Source organism: Diabrotica virgifera, chromosome 8, assembly GCF_917563875.1.
Source record: "Diabrotica virgifera virgifera chromosome 8, PGI_DIABVI_V3a".
NCBI lineage: Eukaryota > Metazoa > Arthropoda > Insecta > Coleoptera > Chrysomelidae > Diabrotica > Diabrotica virgifera.
The window spans coordinates 191,925,772-191,948,030 of record NC_065450.1 but is presented as its reverse complement, the minus strand read 5'-3'; the positions used below and the strand labels follow the sequence as shown (position 1 = coordinate 191,948,030).

The window sequence follows — 22,259 nt, the reverse complement described above, 5'->3', positions numbered from 1 at the left end:
AAAAACAGAAAACTTGAATATCTGGGGGATATAATGAGAGGTAGCAGATACAGGATGCTGCAGTTATTACTCAATGGAAAGATCGACAGAAAAAGAGGAATTGGTAGGAAGAAATATTCATGGCTCCGAAACATTCCTCAATGGACTGGCTTATAAGCAGATCAACTGTTACATGCCCCACAAGATCGAGAACGATATCGGCAAACTGTTATGGAAGCTACCCACGCCTAAAAATTTGGGCACGGTACTTAAAGAAGAAGAAGGTATAGAAAGAAAAATAAATAAACTTAATTATCTCAGGGCTTTCTTAGGAAGTTTCTATAATACCAATTATTATGGTATTCCAATAGTTCTTATTAAAATAGAATGTAGTTGAATGAATATACCGTCATATCAGAGCAACAGTAGTATTATAATATGTAAAATATTGTGGTTATGGTTTTTTCAACAATAAATGGTTGAGTTTAATTAGTGCGGTCGTAAATATTATTAAATTCATCTGACCTGGCCCATTGTTAAGACCCACCCGGAGCTATAAGCCACCGAGGTAGACAGAGTTGGTCTTTTGCAATTAACACTGACTAGACGGTACTCCCATAATAAAGCCTGAAATAAATTTTACCTGAAACCGGGCGTTTTATACTATTATCGATTAATCCAGGATGTTTATAGTAGTAACTAATTGAACTCAACCATTTACTGTTAAACATACCATACAAGAAAAACGCGATAGAAAACTTTAGGAAACTTCAGTACCTAATTAATAACTTTTTTATATTTGATTGGATTTACATGAAATTTTTTTTGTGTACCTAACTTTACGGGTGGGTTGTAATTGCGCGCAGCGGTCAAATACCTCCTGGGGTACTGAAATTTACCTTTAAGAGGGTTGCTGTTCTTGCGCGCAACGGAAGGATTAAGGTAATTGTGATTGCGCGCAGCGGTATATATAAGCAGCTCTAATACCCGAAAGTTAGGTTTGGACCGAAGGGTTAGGTCTTCCTCCTTTGAAAATTGTACTGTATAATATATAATATATATATATAATATATTAATTTTTTAATTAATTATGTGCAACTAAATAGCTTACATTTACAAAAAAAATTAAAAATATTAATTATGAAAGAACATTAAAATATGTAACAAATTTGATAGAGAAATTTAAAAATAAAGAAATATCCAGAATAGAATTTGTTAAAACTATATGTTATAAGGCATGTTCAAATTAAATGTCTACATATGTACATTATTTAATACAATAAATATTAATTATAAAAGAAACACTATTTAGTTTTTTTATCACAACTATTTTAATATAGTATTCACTTGTTATTATCTTAATTTTTTAAAATTAGCAAAATTTCCGTTCAATAACAATTTATATTAATTCATAAAAAAGTGAACAATAATTAAAAAAAGTTACTTGTCTTACTGCTGCCCTAAAAGATAATCTGTTTTTAACGATATCCGTAAATTGTTTTTATTTAATCGCAGTAAACTAAACTGAACTTATAAAGTTTTGTCTAAAGTTTTTTCATTTCAATAGAAAAAAAAACAATTGTGTTGTTCAAACATTTTATTAGATAAACATGAACATACTTGATTTTTTAACCAAGAAACTTGTTTTCTTCCTACACCTCCTGCGTTTAAGGATCAGTTGTAATATTTTATATCAGTTTGAAGCGTTTTACATGTCTGCTCAAATGGGAACAGGGATAGAACCAACTATAAAAATACTTTGGGACGAAATGGGGCTAAAGAAGAAAGAACAGGCATATAAAGCTTCTTGCGTACGACAGCTCATTTTCTGTGCGGTGGCAGGTCGTGGAATCGTTAGGGGCGTAAGAGGGTTTAAAGAAGACTAACTACCATATCCAAATAAGCAAAGGATACTTACACAGACTTGAGGACTTTCCTACTATTTAAAGAAATTTGGACGCCGTTTGAAAAATCCTCAAATTCACATGTCGGGTACTTACTGCACATATTCCATACTTTTGGGAAACAAATTGGGGGACATTCATCTTAGATTCCTCGTTGGGTCAAACTGGGCCATTATTTACCATCCTATGGCTTCTATGCCATTTCATTTTCTCTACTCTAAAACATATTTCATTTGTATTAGACATCTGGTTAATAATTTTCCAAAAAAAAGGTTACAGAAATAAAAATAGGTACATTTTACAATGTTTATTCAAACCTTTAGACCTTATTATTTTTACTTTGAGAATAAACATATTCTCAAACAAGAAATGAGTAAATAAAACAAATATATGATTTTACAATTCTTAACCTTATTTTTAGCAGTGTATCTCTAAACAAAAATTTGACTTATGGCTGTCAAAAGTCACTGCCATTTTATTTACTTTACATAAAACTTTCCATTAGTTACCATGTTGAAAACAAACTATTTAAATATTTAAAATTTTTACCAAATGTATATCCACTTGGAATTTAATTAAAATAAACATTATTTCATACCTTTCTTTTTAAAACAAAATCCAATCGTCACTTCGTACATAACCAAAATTTTCCATTCAAGAAGGGCGGGGAGGGAAGACATTCAATTTTAACCAAACAGGAAACAGTTGATACCAAATAACATATCATCGGGTACTTCAATACAGGAATTCTTACAGGAACAGGAACAAATCCATAACATCATCATAAAAACAGGAAAAGACAGGAACCACGCACTTTTCTACCGGCAAACCAAACTGCATCACAATAATACTGTTTCACATGAATATATCTAACGTAATGCTGTGAAACTTTGCACCAATACTCCTTAATATTTATAAGACAAATTGCAAGTTCTTTTCTTCGTTTACCATAACAAAAAAGCCATTTCCAAGCCGGCAAGTGCGATTTTCTGTGAGTCTGTTGAGTTTTACCCAAAAAGATGTTCAACCTTCAAACATACTTTTAGAACTAAACTATTTTTACTTTGTCTCTTCTCACACCCTCGCGCGTCAAACCGATCATTCTTTCGGCTGAAGACAATTGACCAATCGGCGGAGAGAACTCAACGATCTTTCAAAATTCACACCAATAATAACAGGGAATATTTCGCGCTCAAAGAAAGGGAAATATACTCGGGACTTTTCAACGGATCCTTTTAAGAATTATCTACGTAGTTAATAAATGCTTACAACATAAACAGGAATTTTCCTAAGTTTTACAATGTTGCGAAATATTTGAAATATTTCCAACAGGAGCGGCTTAAGAAATTTTACTGATATATAAACTCACCAAATATATAAGAAAAATAGATATTTTTCTTGGGATAGGATATAAAATTAATGGATACTATTTACAAATCATTGTAGCGGAAATTTGTAATGCTACAAATTTTAAGAGACTTTTTTTATTTTTAAAGACACATACAATTTTTAAATAATTTAAAATAGTTTCTACAAGTTATTCTCGAAACCTGCATAGTTTTCCTGTCTTTTGAGTTGCAAACCACAACATTTAGCATTTGGCGAAGAAGAGCTAGCCTATAATAAAAGATAGCTCGGTTACTATTACTCTCAAAGAAAATAAAGAAAACGTTTCGTTTATTTTTTCAAAATGTATATTTTTGTTAATTTTAGTTGTTTTGATATACGAACTAATTCATTCGAATTAATTCGTATACGAAAAAATTCGATTGAATTCGAAAATACGACCCCTGGTCCAATAGAATCGCGGTTAAAATATCGCACCCTCAGTGCAAGACTGCAGTAAGTCAAAATAAGTAAGTTTCGAGATAAAGACGATTTTGTTTATTTTCGTGCTAATATCGGTGAAATGAGATATAGTCCAGGGCGGATCTGTTTTGAGATGGACGTTGAGAGGTGACTCAAATTTTTTTGCAGAAATTGCTTGAAAATAAATCAAATAATAATATTTGATTTATCCTCCCTCTCAAAAAGGTCCGGAACATTGTTTAAATAATCAAAATGTCAAGGATTGGAGGAAAAATTCGACTTTTTCCTTCGTTTTTTGATTATAACTTTAAAAGTATTCATTTCCGAGAAAAGTTGTACTGACAAAAGTTGTGTAATTCAATTTACTACAACATAGAATTGGTTAAAACTTTAAAAAATAGTCACCCTAGTTGTAAAATAGCAATAATTGCGAAAAAACCATACAAAAACAAGTATTCGCATTTTACGTTTTTCAACCATTTATGCTACACTTAGGACCTTCATATTTCATCCAGAAAAACTTTATGATACCCTAAAACAATACTGTAAATTTCATTAACCTTCGGAGTACGAAGATTATTTGACTTACTTAGATTACGAAGATGGGTCAAGCGTGACCCATTCTCATTTTATTTATAAGGATGTTTTAAATATTCAGTATTAATAAACAGTATCTTTAATTCAACAAAAAACAAACAAACATAACCATTATAATCCTAAATTATTGTATTTAAATTTTTTAAGATGGTTTCCCATGGGTATATACTAGTTCGCTCCGGCGGCCAGATTTTAATACTTTACAGAAAACGAGCATAGGTAAATTCGCTCCGGCCATATATTTGAATACGTATACCCGTAAACAGAGACGGCTGCGATTTACGTGTACCTACAAACATATTATAAATATTTTTCGAAATCCGAAGACCGGGTCAGGACTGACCCGGCATCATAGATGTTACGTAGAGGAAAAACTGTAATTTGCATGTTCACGAATAATATACGAAAAAATAGACCGAAACAAATAAGGAGAACTTACGATCAATCGGATTTGTAAAAAAATTATTTCATAAAATATTAAGAAATAAGTGAATTTCGGGTCACGCTTGACCCAGTCTTCGTACTCCGAAGGTTAAGACCGGTTCAACAGATTTTGCAAAATAAATTTTGCAATACAGCTTTCGCAAAAAAAATTCATTTTTTCAAAATGTTACAGGACTGAAAATAAAGCCGATAGCAAGTTGAATTTTTTTTTACTTATAGAAGTGTACTGAAAATCGATTAATTACCACGGCGTCAGAAAATTTTTGAAATAAACAATAATTTTTGGTGCTACGCGCAGCTCAGCGGTGTTCGATTCACACAGGTTGATTTCCACCAAAATTTCTTCCAATCTTTATCTAATATAATTATTTTCTTACTCTATATTTTGTTGTATTTTAATTTTTAATTCCACAAAAATCAAACTAATTTTATTATTGTTTGTGAAATATTGTTTAAACAATTGCATATGTTTAAAAATAATAAACTTTTATTATTTAAGTTAAAATATATGAACAAAGAAAGTTTTTGCTAATAAAAGTGTTATTTCAAAGGATAGAGTATGTGTTTTTATTTTGCAATAAACAAATTTATTTATTTATATCGAAATGTCATAAAAATTAAAATGTATCAATCATTATCAAAGGTCATTGGAATGCCCAATCATAGCAACCTATCCGCTGTCCTGCGCGTAGCACCAATAATTAATGTTTATTTAAAAAAATTCCTGACGCCGTGGTGTTAAGCGATTTTAATTTTGCAAAATTGAAAATGAAATGTACAGTGCACTTATATATACAAAAAAATTTTCAACTTGCTATCTGCTTTATTTTCAGTCCTGTAACATTTTGAAAAAATGCATTTTTTTACGAAAGCTGGATTGCAAAATTTATTTTGCAAAATCTATTGAACCGATCTTAATGAAATTTACAGTATTGTTTTACTGTCTCATAAAATTTTTCAGGGTGAAATATGAAGGTCCTAAGTTTAGCATAAATGGTTGAAAAACGTAAAATGCGAATACTTGTTTTTGTATGTTTTTTTCACAATTATTGCTATTTTTCAACAAGGGTGACTCTTTCTTAAATTTTTAACCAATTCTATATTGTAGGAAATTTAATTACGCAACTTTTATGTCAGTACAACTTTTCTCGGAAATGAATACTTTTAAAGTTATAATCAAAAAACCAAGAAAAAAATCGAATTTTTCCTTAATTTTTTGACATTTTGATTATTTAAACAATTTTTCGGACCTTTTTGAGAGGGAGGATAACTCAAATATTATTATTTGATTTATTTTCAAGCAATTTCTGCAAAAAAATTTGAGTCACCTCTTAACGTCCAAATGTACTAATATCTTTACAGATGCGCCCTGGTCTAATACAAGTTTTAAGAAAAATTTACATAATAATGATTTTGCCTGATTTTCAGCTTATGGTACATTAACCAAAAACAGAAATTTAAATAAAATAATATTTAATGCTAAAAAAATTAGGAATTTCATAGTTACAACACTTTTGCGTGGAGAAAATTGTCAATCACTACACATTTAGTATTAGAATTTCAAAGTTACAACACTTTTGCACGGAGAAAATTGTAAAAAGTATAGACACATTTACTATTAGTTGTTGTCCTCTTCTCGTATTCATCATCTTGTGCCAAAATATTTTTATAAAAAGTATGGTGGGCTTCTCTGCCGTCCCCAAATAAAACGCGGTATGTGCAGCTAACTTAAAACCGAGAAATCGACTCTCAAAGTTTTTTCTCAGCACTCTTTATGCACATAAGGCATAATATTCCAATTGGTTTAGTTTGGTAGTAATTAAAATGATACGGCTTTCAGACATTGCAGAAGCATAAATAAGTTTACAAGGAAAACACATATAGCAAAAAGTCGATTTTCAATTTTCTTGCAGATACTGTGTTTTAATTGAGGACGGCAGTTCTGGAATCATACCTGAATGGCATAAGTATACCAAATCTTTATTTTTGGCTTTTCTTTGGCAAGTTTTCTGAGAATAGATATTTTTGACCTGTCCGTGTTGTTAATACACAAGTTTAAAAATAACTGTTTTTCCTTTCATGCGAAAAAATACTTTTTGGTCGTAAATAATTAGTCTTAATTTGTGTTTTTAATCCAATCTAACAAATAAATGGTCAAACGACATCGCACACATCTTATGGAAAATATAATGTTACAAAAAGGACATAAAATTTACATGAATATTTTGGTCTCATAAATCTTTTTTTATTATCTCGGCCGTTAATGGATTACGTAGACACGCTGTATATTAAAATTTAACACCACGGATGTAGATAATATTATAATAACAAATATCTTACTTTTTTCGTGCCTTTCATTGCTTGTTATCGAAGCCATTGCAATGTTCCGTGTAAAACTGTTGTAACTCTGTCACATTAGAGTTACAACAATTTTGCACGGAATTTATGTTCAAAAACGTAAAATAGTTATACTGTTGTTGTTGTAATATTTAGCCGGTTAAGCATTTGAAAGTTACTAAAGGTTTACAGGGGATATATATGCATGTTTACAATCAAATTCCAAGATTACTTCATTTTCATAAAATTTTTGAGTTACTGCAGTCTTGCACTGAGGATGCGATATGTCTGTTTCGGAAAAAATACCTTTATGAGAAATATTTTATAATCTTAGATGGCACGAGATGGGCAAGTACGATGTTGCAGCTGCCCTGGAGTTTGTTTGGGCCACCACTGGACAAAAGGCAATAGTAATTGGATATTCTATGGGAACAACGGTCACAACTGTTTATCTCTCTTTAGATCCAGCGACAGCTCAATCTCGAGTAAGAAATTTTATTGCAATGGCACCAATTGTAATTTTAAATAAACAAATACGATCTATATTAGGAGGCTTAGCAACTATTTGGCCTTTAGTTCAGGTGAGTTGAAAGTAAACTCGTAATTAGACTTCTTTTAGGACTACGCTAACGTATACAGTAGTGAATTATTTCGACCATATCGATGGCTTTTTGACAAAACATCGTAACCGACAAAACGCAAATTTTACAGGAGGCGACTATTTCTTCTACCGACTTTCCGGTTAATATAATTAACATTTTGAAACTGTGATAAATTAGTACATAAAAAAAGATAATAATTAAAGAAAAAAAAAACTGTAATATAACATTCCTTAATTAAATTATGTAGCATACGATACTTTGTGAGACCTTGTCTGTGTAAATTTTAGTTGAAGCTTGTCGCTTAAGATAAACATCGATAGTTTTAAGGTATCAATTTATAAATGAATATTCATAAATAACGTAAGTATCTTAAGAGGAAAAATATTATTCATGACTCATGACAAAAATCGACAAAGAAAAATAAAATTTAATACATTATACAGGGTGTCCCGAAAAGATTGGTCATAAATTATATCACACATTCTGGGGTCAAAAATAGTTCGATTGAACCTAACTTACCTTAGTACAAATATCCTCATAAAAAAAGTTACAGCCCTTTGAAGTTACAAAATAAAAATCGATTGTTTTCAATATATCGAAAACTATTAGAGATTTTTCAATGAAAATGGAGATGCATCATTCTTATGGCAGGAGCATCTTAAAACAAAATTATAGTGAAATTTGTCCACTCTATAAAAAATTTATGGGGATTTTGTTCCCTTAAACCCCCCAAACTTTTTTGTACGTTCCAATCAATTCATTATTGTGATACCATTAGTTAAACACAACGTTTTTAAAACTTTCTTGCCTCCTAGTATTTTTTCGATAAGCCAGTTTTTATCGAGATGCGGCTTCTTTTTCAATATATTTACGTAAAAATTTTATGGGGGTTTTGTTCCTTTAAACCCCCCAAATATTTTTGTACGTTCCAATTAAACTATTATTGTTGTACCATTAGTTAAGCAAAGTGCTTTTAAGACTTTTGCCTCTTAGTCTCTTTTTTATAAGTCACCTTTTATCGAGATGTAGCTTCTTTTTAAAAATATACCTAAAAATGTAAATTATAAATAAATTTTCAGATTATTAACAGGTCTCTAAACCGTACTTAACCATATAAAAATATATGGTGGATTCGAAAAATATTCAAAATATCTCGATAAACACTGACTTATCGAAAAAGCACTAAGAAGCAAAACAGTTTTAGAAACATTGTGTTTAACTAATGGTGCCACAATAAACATTTAATTGGAACGTACACAAAAGTTTGGGGGGGTTTAAGGGAACATAACCCCATAACATTTTTATAGGGTGCACAAATTCCACTTTAATTTTTTTAAGATGTTGCTGCCATAAAAATGCCACATGTTCATTTTAAATAAAAAATCTCTGAGAGTTTTCGATATATGAAAAAAAATCGATTTTCATTTTGTAACTTCAAAGGGCTGTAACTTTTTTTGTGTGCACTATTGTATATGTTGTGAGGTTCAATCAATCTATTTTTGACCCCAAAATCTGTGGTATAATTTATGACCAATCTTTTCGGGACACCCTGTATATTAATATGTAACACTCTGATCTTCTTCATCAGTTTCTGCCAATGTGTCAGGAATTTCACTTTTGTAATTTAACTCTTCATATTCTTGCACAAACTCCTGTGGTATGACATATTTCCGACATAGGTTTATGTGTTTTTTAAAGCTCAAGATGTAATCTTTAAACTGCACTAAATTATTTTGCGTTAGACATGAAATAAACAACATCTTTTTGAGAAAATTAAGAAAGATAAAACAAATGTAGGTAATACAATAACCGAAAAATATCAATTCAAAAAATGTTTGTACAAAGTCATCAAAACCTCATTCTGTACCTACAACTTATAGACCAGTAAGAACACAAGAACAGTAAGACACCTTCAGTAATAATAATTGACTTATGCTCCTTCTCAAATATGCCCGGAACATTAATAAAAAAATTAAAATATTTAAAAATTTCAAAAAACATCGATTTTTTTGTGCTTTCTTTGCTTATAACTTTAAAACGATTCGTTTTGGAACAAAGCCGTAGAGAAATAAAATAAAGATAATTGAATTTTGTATGATATACGAAGTGTAAAAAAAATGTCTTAAGGTATTACCTTTTCTGCAATATAGCAATAAATACAAAATAGGGGGGCAAAATAAGTCTGTTGTTATTCAATATTTTTTAACCACTTTGGTGCCACCTAGAACCTCATTAATTCGCTTAGGAAATTCTTTGTAATATACTTAAATCGTGTACCAAATTTCATTAAAATCGACCCAATAAATTTTGCAAAATAAATTTGCAATCGAAATGTTTTTGAAAAAGTTCAAATTTTTAAAATCTTTCTGAACAAAAAGTACACCATTTAGAAGTTGACTAATTTTTTTACATATAAAGAGGTACTCTACCTATCTAATACAAAATACAGAATTAAAATCGGGTTATTTAAGGGGCCCCAGCAATGTTTTAAATTTATAAACAATTTTTTGGCTTATAAACAAATAGCTTTGTTTAATAATAAAAAAATTAATTTTTAACAATGCAAATAATTAAAACCGGTATAATTTGACTTAAACTTTCAAATGCTGTCAGCAGAATTGCTATTTTATTTTTTAATCAAACGTTATTCGCGTTCAAAAATTGCAATTTCTCGATTTTTTGAAGGTTCCACCGCGTTTATCTCGAAAACTGTGCATGCTACGAAAAACTTGTAAGAGCATTTTTTGCTTAATTATCCAAGAAATACAAAAAAATGTTTTATTTTGCGAAAAATCAATTTTATGTAATTCCTCAAGTTCTTTGTTGGTAACAATCTTATCGACACCCGGATCAACTGTTACCCAAAAAATTCGTGTTCTACGGGTCAAAATACCTAAAAAACTTTGGTAAGTCCATCTAAATAAAGGAGCCCGTAACACCCCCTCCTGGCCACAGCACTAATTTGTTTATAAGCCAAAAAATTGTTTATAACTTTAAAACATTGCTGAGACTGCTTAAATAATCCGATTTCAAATCTGTTAAGTGCATTAGATAGGTGGAGTACTTCTTTATATGTAAAAAATATTGGCAAATCTTTGTATGTTCTAGTCTTTGTTGTGCAAGATTTTAAAAAAATTTAATTTAAAAAAAAAAGTTTAGATTGCAAAATTATTATGCAAAATCTAGTAAGTCAATTTTATTGAAATTTGCTGTACGATTTTAGCACATTACACAAATTTTTTAAGCGAATTAAGAAGGTTCCAAGTGTAACCTAAGTGATGGAAAATCATTGAATAAAGACAGGCTTGTTTTGCCCTCTTATTTTATATTTATTGCTATTTTGAAGCAAGGATGATAAATTAAGACATTTTCTACCGATCGCATCTGATAGAAAATTTAATTATCTTTGTTTTATTCCTATAGGACTTTGTTTTAAAATGAATAGTTTTTAAGTTATAAGCAAAAAAAGTAGAAAAAAACGAAATTTTTAAGTATTTTATTTTTTTTTATTATTGTTCCGGGCATATTTGAGAAGGAGCATAAATCAATTATTATTAACGAAGTTATCACCTAACTTTATCCGCAAAAATCTGAATGCCACCTCTTACATCCACCTAAAAACAGATCCTTACTGGTCTATTACCTAAATAATAACAAGCTTAAAAATGTATAAATGTAATTGTTTTTGAGCTCTTACACAGTATGTCTGCATAACTTGGAACTTATTGATTACTTTTTATTATTAGTTTAAAAAAACTACCTATCAGATATTAAATTTCATTAATTTCATACGAGGTATGTCAAAAAATGTGAATCTTGTTCAAGAGTAAAGTAGCTTTATATTACACAATATCGAAAATTGTTAATAAAAAAAGTTGTTTGGAATTAAAAACTATGTTTCAATGTTCGTTCTATATTGACTCCCCTACATTTGTTTCAGGTTTCAGTGAACTTACTACGTTGATATATTTACTACTAAGTTGATATATTTTTGTTGCAAATATAATATTTATGATATGTCCACAAGAACAACTAAAAACCATAGGTTACGTCATTACCAAATTAGTAAATTAGACTTCCAATTCTATGAAAAAGACAATAAACCATAAAAACAATTATTAAAAACTTACCGCATCTATTGAATAAAAGGATTTATAAAAACTACCACTATTTTCGTTTTAAATTGTTGGAGCGAAATAAAATTTCCACTGAATTCTAACACATTTAAGATAACACTGAGTAATCCTAACGGTCATTTTGGTCATTGAATCTTATCGTAAGCGGCAAAATATCCAAACGTAAACGACAAGATCGATGGCGTTTACCATCAACTGTCGGTACGACCTTGGCGTTTACGATACCATATGCACAAAATGAGTTTGAAATGCGGTGGTTACGATAAACATTAAATTCAATTTTAGACAATTCGGATGTTATTAGGAAAAAAATAATTTTTAATTAGCTGTATACTATCGTAAGGAACTATTTAGGATAAAAATCCCATTTTCGGAAAATTGATGCTTACGATGTTTTGTCAAAAACCCGTCGATATATCTCTGTACACAATAGTTATTTATAAAGCAGTTCGTGAAGTATGCTTTTTGCAAACGCACGCGATGTTTAGAGCACGAGCGACTGGGAGCGAGTGCTATACATCGCGTAAGTTCGCACAAAGTACTTCACGCACAGTTTCATACAATATTTTATCTACGATAAACAAATAAAAAAAACTAGAAAATAAATAAATAAAAATTAGAAATATCTCGAGAACTAAAGGCAACAGAATCATGAAAATCGGAATACAGGGGTTTTGAAGGATGATATATTAAATGAAAATATTTTCATCTCTTTGCAACTTCCTGTTATACCGGAAGTTGCATATAACTTCGTTTTTTAAATGGGACACCCTGTATACTTTTACATTTTTGGAGTCTTTTCAATGTCTTCTTTCTAAAAATATGAAGTTTTGTAATGTTATACAGGGTATTTTAAAAGATAATTACGTTTTTTTATTCATTTCGTAGCAACATTCACACCCTGTAGAATTGTAGTAGTTTAACAACTGGAACTCTACTTACGTTCAAATGATTTTTAATATAGTCTACTATTGTTAAGAATTATTAGTATAGCAAAATTTTTAATTTTAGTATAAAGGGTTGGTCTAAACTCGGAATGAGTATTTTCTGAGTTTTCTTAAATGAAATACCCTGTATTTTAGTATTGTAATGAAATTATATTTTATAGTACTTTTTCATTTCTTAAGCATTCCCTATACCTAACTGCTTTAATTTGCGCTTAATTGTTAATCGTACCAACAATCTTAAGTACGTAGGTATTTTGATAAACCATTCAAGCTAAACCATTATTGGTAATTTTAAGGATCAGTCTGGATTAATATGTATTTATTTCTGAAAAATTATTTGTGATTGAATATTTTCACGGCCAACCTAATAAAATTTTACGTATTTTTTGTGGCAATTAATGGTTAGCTTTAATCACCAATAACTCACAAATTAAAGCAGTTAGGTATAGGGAATACTTATAAAATAAAAAAGTACTATGAAATACCATTTCATTACAATACTAAAATACAGGGTGTTCTATTTAAGAAAACTCAGAAAATATTAATTCCGAGTTTCGACCAACCCTGTATACTAACATTTCAAAATTAGTTACACTAATGATTCTTAACAATAATAGGCTATATTAAAAATCACTTGAACTTAAGCAGAGTTTTTAATGTCAAACTATTCAATTCTACAGGGTGTGAATGTTGCTAAGAAATTAATAAATAAACGTAGATATCTGTAAAATACCCTGTATAATATTACAAAATCTCATATTTTCAGAAAGAAGATATTGAGGAGAATCCAAAAATGTAAAAATATACAGGGTCTCCCATTTAAAAAAACGAAGTTATAAGCAACTTCCGGTATAACCGGAAGTTGCAAAGAGATGAAAATATTTTCATTTAATAGATACTCCTTCAAAACCCCTTTTTTCCAATTTTCATGATTCTGTTGCCTTTAGTTCTCGAGATATTTCTAATAGGCCAGTTATCTGCCTCACCCTATATATTTACATAATACCTATTTGTAACATCTCATTAATTATAATCTTCATTTTAGCCAATGGCCAAGTTGGCATTTAACGGTCAAGTACTTAAGAAGAACCCAGCATACACGAGTTTCTGCGCACTGGTCCCAGTTACGATGCAAATGTGTTACTCGGTTACGGTGCCCATATTTGGAAATAATTACCCCTGTTTAGATTATGTAAGTATAATATCATAGCTTTATTTTGCAGTTATACTTCTTTAGGCTCGTTTGGGAGTAAATGTACCTATACAGGGTGCGCCAAACCTCTGATTTTCTTTGATTACGGCTAAACTATGAGATATACGAAAAAATATTTATAACAAAACTAATGTGTATCAAAGAGGTCTATAATTTAAAATTATTTTCAATTATACAGGGTGAGTCAGAACGACGGTATGAACCAAAGTTGTATTTTTTTTTAATGAAACACCCTATATATCAAATCATTTTTGAATATATTATTTAAAAATATGAAAAATTTGTGTAAGGTCTTATAGGCCTGAAGTTAATAATTTTCGAAATATTTACATTTTTATTGAGAAAAATGGTAATATTTATAGGGTTGTGGATTATGTTTCCAAGGAAATAAAAATTTAGGTGCTAGGTCAAAGTTTTTAAAATATAGTGCTATTTTTAAATAATTTAATATTTTTAACTTTTAGCCATAAAATATACAGTGTGATCACTATTTGCAAATACAAAATTTTCTCATTTTTTTTAAATGGGACACCGTGTATATTAGTTTTGCGTTTTGTAGTAAATATTACAACCTTTCTTTTGGTATAAGGTTGTATGTACCTAGCATGTTTCGTTTTGTAGATATTTTAAAAAAACTATAGATTCTACGTTTTTGCGAATTTTTTATTTAAAAATTTTTTTACAAAAAAAATAATTATAATCTGGTTTTAGAAACATACACTAAAATATAAAATATGAAAATAAAAACGTAATTAAAGATTAAAATAAATCGTATGCTAGTACAATTCAATTGAATTTAATTTCTTTAAATTATTTTACAAAAAATATTTACCATATTAATGAATGCATAAATTAGTTACTAAATTAAATAAACAACCAAATTTTAAATCAAGCGTAGTAATTCTTCTACCGCAGCAACTTTCCTGTACCAAATTTTTTTTTTTTTTTTTTATTTACACACATAAACCCGCATCAACCACTAAGGGTTATTAGCGGGGGGACATACACAAACAGTAAGATACATATTATTATATAAACATGCTTTACAATCTGGTGTATTGTTTAGTCATTTTGAGATAATTTAATAAGGAGTTTAGGTTTGAAGTCAGTACACTTTTAATATTGTCACTAAGAGCACACGCGATCCTTTCTTTCTGGTACACTGGACACTCGATAATTATATGTTTCACTGTCAGTTGCGTGTTGCAATTGGTACACATCGGAGCGGCCTCCTTGTTGAAGATATGCTTGTGTGTTAGTAACGTATGTCCTATTCGGAGTCGGTTGATGATGACTTGGTCTTTTCTATTTCTTGGTAACATGAGTTTAGTTCCTACTTGACTTAGGCATTCTTTTAGTTTGTTGTTAGTCTGATCCCAAGTAGTTTGCCACGTTCTGTGGACATGACCTTTGATATTTACTTTGTGATCAGTCCAAGGTATTTGATCTGTGATAGAAATACTTTGGTCGGTAGTTGCATTGCTTGCTAGAGAGTCCACTTCCTCGTTGCCAATTATTCCCATATGGGAAGGTACCCAGATGAAGAGAATATCTTTCTGTTGATTCTGTAGATAAGATAATTCTTCTTTGATTTTGAGAAGAATAGCGTGAGTTGTATATAGCTGTTTTATCCCAAGTAATGCGCTCATTGAATCGGTGATAATCACAAATTTGCTTTCATGGATAGAACCACATTTTTTCATTGCCTGGTGAATTGCTGTAAGTTCTCCGGTATATATACAACAATTTGTTGGGATTCGTACGGTAGACTTGATGTTTCCGCAGATATAAGCTGCAGCATGTCCTTCATCACATTTGGAAGCATCAGTGAAGATTCGATGAGTTGTTGGGTATTTGGAAATTAAATTTTTAAAAGCTTGCTGGATAAGGAAAGGATGTGTGGAATGTTTAGGGAGATCTTTTAGAGACATATCTATTTTTGGAGGATTGATCATCCAGGGAGGAAAATTTACATGAATGGGTATAGTGAGACTGAACTGTTCTAAATTAAAACCAATACGTTTTGTTCGCTCAGGAAATGGTAGCATATTTCTTGCAATGTTTTCGTAATGATCAGAAGATATATTTGTTCTGTAGAATATTGTTGAGTAGGTTACGTTGCTTTTGTTTGCTGAAATTCTGGCAACGTAATTCAGTGATAGAAGTTGCCTTCGTTGGCTTAAAGGGAGTTCATTAGCCAGAACTTGTAAACTACTTACTGGACTAGTTCGTGTGGCACCTAAAACCAATCTCAAGCACGTATTTTGAATGTAGTCAAGTTTTTTTAAAGATGTTTTGTTAGCAGTATCGTAGCATAAACAGCCGTAATCTAATTTACTTCTTATTAATGATCTATATAGATTAAGTAAAGTTGTTGTATCAGCCCCCCAAGAGGTATTTGACAGCATTTTTAGTAGGTTAATTCTGGATTGGCAAGAACGTTGCAGATTCGTTACGTGGTTTTTCCATTTTAAGTCACGTTCAAAAGAAAGTCCTAAGAAATTTATTTCTTCTGACTGCTTCAGCATAACTCCGTTAAGTGTTAATTGAATATTAGGATAGTCTTTCCTTTTGCTAAAAATTAAATAACGTGTCTTTTCGCCAGAAAATATAAAACCCGTGTTTTGCGACCAGTTTTCAATTGTATGTAAGGCCGTTTGCAATATATGTGATCCCAGAGTTACATTATTTGTTTTTAGATAAATGACTAAGTCGTCTGCATATAGGCTAGTAAATACAGGCAGCTTTATTTGATGTATAATACTATTTATTGCAATCAGAAAGAGTGTAGGACTTAGAGTAGATCCTTGTGGAGTGCCATTTTGCAGTACTCGTCTGGAAGATGTGAATCCATTGGCTCTAACTCGAAAAGTTCGTGTTTCTAGAAAACTTTTAATAAACGACAACATATGCCCTTGGACATTCCATTCTTGAAGTGTTTTTAGTATAAGATGTCTCCATGTTGTGTCAAAAGCTTTTCTTATGTCAAAAAATACGGCAATAAGTTTTTGATTGTGCAGAAAAGATTCATGTACAGCTGATTCAAGGGTTATTAGATTGTCTGTTGTGGATCTACCCGTACGAAATCCACTTTGTCTGATACTTATTAGGTTATTGTTTTCGAGATACCATTTAAGACGATAATTAAGGATTTTTTCTAAAAGTTTGCAGGTACAGCAAGTAAGTGAGATTGGACGATAGGAATTTGGATCGTCTTTTGGTTTATTATATTTAAGGATTGGAATTATAGTTGCTTGCGACCATAGATCAGGAAAGTCGTGCTGAATGAAAATATTATTAAAAATATCAACTAATATTAGTTTTGCATTTAGAGGAAGATTTCGTAAGAAAAGAGGGTGGATATCATCAGGTCCTGGCGTCGAATTTTTTGCGCTTAAACAAAATTCTAATTCTTGAAGACTTATGGGTTTGTTTATTGGATTGTCGCTCTCGGTGATTTGTATATTTGACGATTCCATCAGATTTTTATATTCTAAAAAAGATATGCTATAGTTGGAATCACTAGAATTAAGTTCATATATATCTGCTAGTATTTCTGGAATAGCTACCTTGTTTGAATGCATTTGGTTATTGTATGATAGCGTATCTATGCCTCGGAAGTATTTTGTTCCTTTTATTCTGCGTACTTTGTTCCATATGTCGCCTATGGGAGTGGAAGGATTTATTGAAGCCACATACTTTTTCCAACTGTCTCGTTTTCCTTTCTTGATCAATTGTCTGCTTTTTGCTCTGAGATTTTTAAAAATTATAAGGTTATCGATAGTTTTATGTTTCTTATAAACGTTGAAAGCGTGTTTAGACAAAGTAAGTGCTTGCGCAATTTCGTTATTCCACCAAGGAACTGGCTGCCTTTTACTTGATTTTGTTTTCCCCACTGCGATTGTTGCTGCAGAAATAATAATATTATTAAATAGTTCCAGATTTTCGTTTGCGGTATTGGTTAAATTAAAGTTGTTTGTTTGTCCTTCTATAAGTGTTCGATACAAATCCCAGTCAGCTGACTTTATTTTCCATGTTTGGTGAATTGGAAAAGTCAATATATCATTAGTATCTATGTTTATTGTGATAGGGAAATGATCACTATCATATAAATACCCCAATGTGTCCCAGTATAATAAAGTAGCTAGCGACGGACTGCATAAAGAGAGATCTATAGCTGAAAATGTACCATTGTATGAATTGAACCTAGTAGATTTGCCAGTGTTCAGTAACACTAAATTTAAATTGTCGATGAGATTGTTTAAGAGATTACCACATTTGTCGGTTTTGTTACTTCCCCAGGTACTGTTGTGACAGTTAAAATCGCCTAATATTATTTTTGGGTGTGGAATTTGGTTTAAAACATTGCTTAGTTCAGTTATATCTAAATCAGTAGGATGAGGTAAGTATACGTTGCAAATATTGATTTTCATTTTGTGGGTGACTGACACTGCAACTATTTCCAGGTTTGTTTGCAGTTGTATTTCGGTTGACTCTATGTCATCCCTTACGAAAATTGCTGTTCCGCCGCTTGAATGATCTGTAACTCGGTTTCTTAGAAAAGGAACATAATTTTTTAATGTTACATTTTGATGTTTGAAATGGGTTTCTTCTATGCATATGACTAAAGGAAGATAATCGTTTATAAGAAGCTTGATGGATTCTATATGGGTAAAATAACCATTGAGGTTCCACTGTAATATGAATGTATTATTGGCCATTTTAACTATTTACTTGAGAACTTGATTCGTAGTCAGTTTCGTCAGTAGAAGAAAGACTGCTTAGAAGTAGTTTCTTCTTCAATCTGGTAATATTGTTTTTTAAACTTTTATTTTGTGTTTGAGAATATATAAAGTTTAGAATTTCTTTGATTTCATCGCTTTCATTTGAATAATTTTTAGCAATAAGTTCAGGATGTTTTGAGTGAAGGGAAGTTGACAGAAAATCACATATTTCATGAAAAGAAAGTGTGAAGGAAGGGATTCTATTTTCAATTTTTTCTTTAATTTCATTGAGAATATCTGGAATAGAATCTTGAGTTTTAGGCTTTTTATTTTTTTGTTTTTCAGTAGTGGGAGGAGGTAGGTCATTTTCAAGGATTTCGGGAGAAGTGGAAATTTGTCTTTTAGTAACATGAATAGCTTCAGAGATTTTTCTATCGCTTTCAATTACTGAATCTTGGGATATTTGTGGTTGTGACGAAATCTGTAGTTCTTTGTTTGTTTGTATGGAAGTGGTTTGGTCGTTTGTGGCTGATGTTAATTCGTGATTTTTTGTGATGTTAAGTTTCGGTTCCTTTAATGTCTGGGTACCTTCTTCGTGTTCTTTCCGTGGTTGTTCTTCTGGCTGGCTATATTCTTTATTGGCAGAGTTGAGTACGTTCACTTGATGGTCAGTTTCCGTTTGATTAATTGGACTACTTAATGATGATAAAGAAGGACAGTCAGAATCTTGATGTCCGACCGTCTTGCATCTGGAGCAGTTTAAACCGTCTATGGAAATGTATATTCTATATGATGTATTGTCGAATGAAATTAGGAATGAGTCAGGAATCGATGCATTTTCTAAAGGACTTATGAAGATTTGCCTTCTAAAGCTAAGCACGTGGCTATATTCCGGGTCTTGCATGCCTACTCGTAGAAACGTCATGTTGGAGACGGATTTTATACCCATAGTTTTTAGATGGTCTTCAATTATGCTATTAGGTATAGTAGGACATACACTTGATATGATTAATCTCTGGGCAGGAGTTATTAATCTTCTTACTTCAATTTGGTTGCCGTCAATAATTACATGTTTGTGGGAGCTAAGAAATTGGTCAACTATATATTTAGACGAGAGGTAGATGCAGATGCGGTTGTTTGCGATTCTGGATGCCCAAATAACGTTTTTGGGCTGTACTATTGATCCAACAGCTTTTACATATTCGAAAACTTGTATTCCTTGTATGGTTGAAAGTATGATACCTTGGTCTTTTGAAGGATGTTTAAAACTGTTTAATGCATGAGAGTAAGAGATATGTGACGTAGTCGGTGTATTTCGTGAAGTAGTAGCTAATTCCGGTTCAGCCATCGTCCCGTTGAAAATTTACATGCATTGGAACAGCGGATCTGAAGCCGGACCTGGCCTCTTAACAAAATTAGACGGCAGCCTAATTACTTGAATCAGCAAAAAGTTGTTGTCGATAATCGATAATTTGGATTGAAATCGATAAAATATTGCCTTTTAACTTCTGATTTTATGGTTAGATATAAATAATGCAATTTTGTACTCACAGAATCGTTGGTTTTTTAACACACTGTCACATTTAAACTTTATCTTGCAAACAATGTAAAAATTAAATTATATTTCAACTTTTAACTACTTGAATTTATAAATTTGTCAGGAGTGATATAAAGCTGTAAGATTTGCTTGCTATCAGGACCGGACTCCATCCTGTACCAAATTAATTGTTAGTTATATTGCATTTACGAGAAAGATCAGCTAATAACTTTTTAATTTACCTACATCTTGAGAACGTATAAAGTATGCTTTGAAACAAATGAACGTTATGGAAGTATATTAAGAAGTAAATAGTATTTATGTACCTACTCGTGTCACAAAAGCTGGTGATAATTTCTAATGGTTTCGCCCAAAACAAATGTCATATCCAAAAATTTTTCGGTTAAAAAATTAAAATTTAAAATATAAAAAATTGTTACAAAAATTTCAACTACAAAAGTATTACCAGCTTTTGTGACACCAGTAAATACTATTTATATTAATAAATAATTTGGCTGATACATTTAACATTCATTTGGTTCAAAGCATACTTTAAAATAATTTTTATATTCTCAAGATGTATGTAAGTAAATTTAAAAGGTAAATTAAAAGTTTAACTAAATACAATTTAATTAACAATTAATTTGGTACAAGAAAGTTGCTGTAGTAGAAAAATTACTACGGTTGATTTAAAATTTGGTTGTTTATTTAATTTAGTAACTAATTTATGCATTCATTAATACGGTAAAATATTTTTTGTAAAATAATTTAAAGTTATTAAATTCAATTGAATTGTACTAGCATACGATATATTTTAATCTTTAATTACGTTTTTATTTTCATATTTTATATTTTAGTGTATGTTTCTAAAACCAAATTATAATTATTTTTTTTGCAAAAAAAATTTTAAATAAAAAATCCGCAAAAACGTAAGATCTATAGTTTTTTTAAAATATCTACAAAACGAAACATGCTAGGTACATACAACCTAATACAAAAGAAAGGTTGTAAAATTTACTACAAAATGCAAAACTTATATACAGGGTGTCCTATTTAAAAAAAATGAGAAAATTTTGTATTTGCAAATAGTGATCACACTGTATATTTTATGGCTAAAAGTACAAAATATTAAATTATTTAAAAATAACACTATATTTTAAAAATTTTGACCTGTAACTTAAATTTTTATTTCCTTGGAAACATAATCCACAACCCTATAAATATTACCATTTTTTTCAATAAAAATGTAAATATTTCGAAAATTAATAACTTTAGGCCTATAAGACCTTACACAAATTTTTCATATTTTTAAATAGTATATTCAAAAATGATTTAATATACAGGGTGTTCCATTTAAAAAAATAAACCTTTAGCTCATACCGTCGTTCTGACTCACCCTGTATAATCAAAAATAATTTTAGAATATAGACCTCTTTGATACATATTAGTTTTGTTATAAACATTTTTTTGTATATCTCACAGTTTAGCCGTAATCAAAGAAAACCAGAGGTTTGGCGCACCCTGTATGTACGCGAATTCGTCAAACGTCTTGGTCCTGGGCTCAGCTGAAACTTTTGTGTTCACAAAAATTACTTTACAGCTGCATTCCTAGATGTCTCACAGGCATTCGACAAAGTTTGGCATGTAGGTCTTATCTCCAAGATTAAATCCATATTTCCTTATCCCGTCAGTTCACTATTAAGTTCCTATCTGACAGATAGATTTTTTCAAGTCAAAAGAGGAGGGGAAATTATTAACCTGTTTCCAATATGTTCTGGAGTTCCACAAGGAAGCATATTAGGACCAACACTTTACTTAATATACACATCGGATCTTCCAACCACCATTAATACAACAATTGCTACATATGCGGATGACACAGTTATAATGGCTTCAAATCCTATAGTAACAGAAGCATCCGAGGTATTGCAAAATCATCTGACTGAACTAGAGAGCTGGCTTAAATTGTGGCGAGTACAAGTCAACAGTTTAAAATCCACACAAATAACATTTACTTTAAAAAAAGGTGT

General features: G+C 30.7%; 1 protein-coding gene across 1 annotated transcript in view; it reads left to right on the top strand.

Moving 5' to 3' along the window:
• Positions 1 to 22,259, top strand: part of LOC126889623 (gastric triacylglycerol lipase-like) — a 55,246-nt gene that overhangs the window by 15,628 nt on the left and 17,359 nt on the right. Inside the window, exons 4-5 of the mRNA XM_050658097.1 lie at positions 7,405 to 7,651; positions 13,801 to 13,947. Coding sequence (XP_050514054.1) covers positions 7,405 to 7,651; positions 13,801 to 13,947 — 394 coding nt within the window. The remainder of the gene's footprint in view (positions 1 to 7,404; positions 7,652 to 13,800; positions 13,948 to 22,259) is intronic.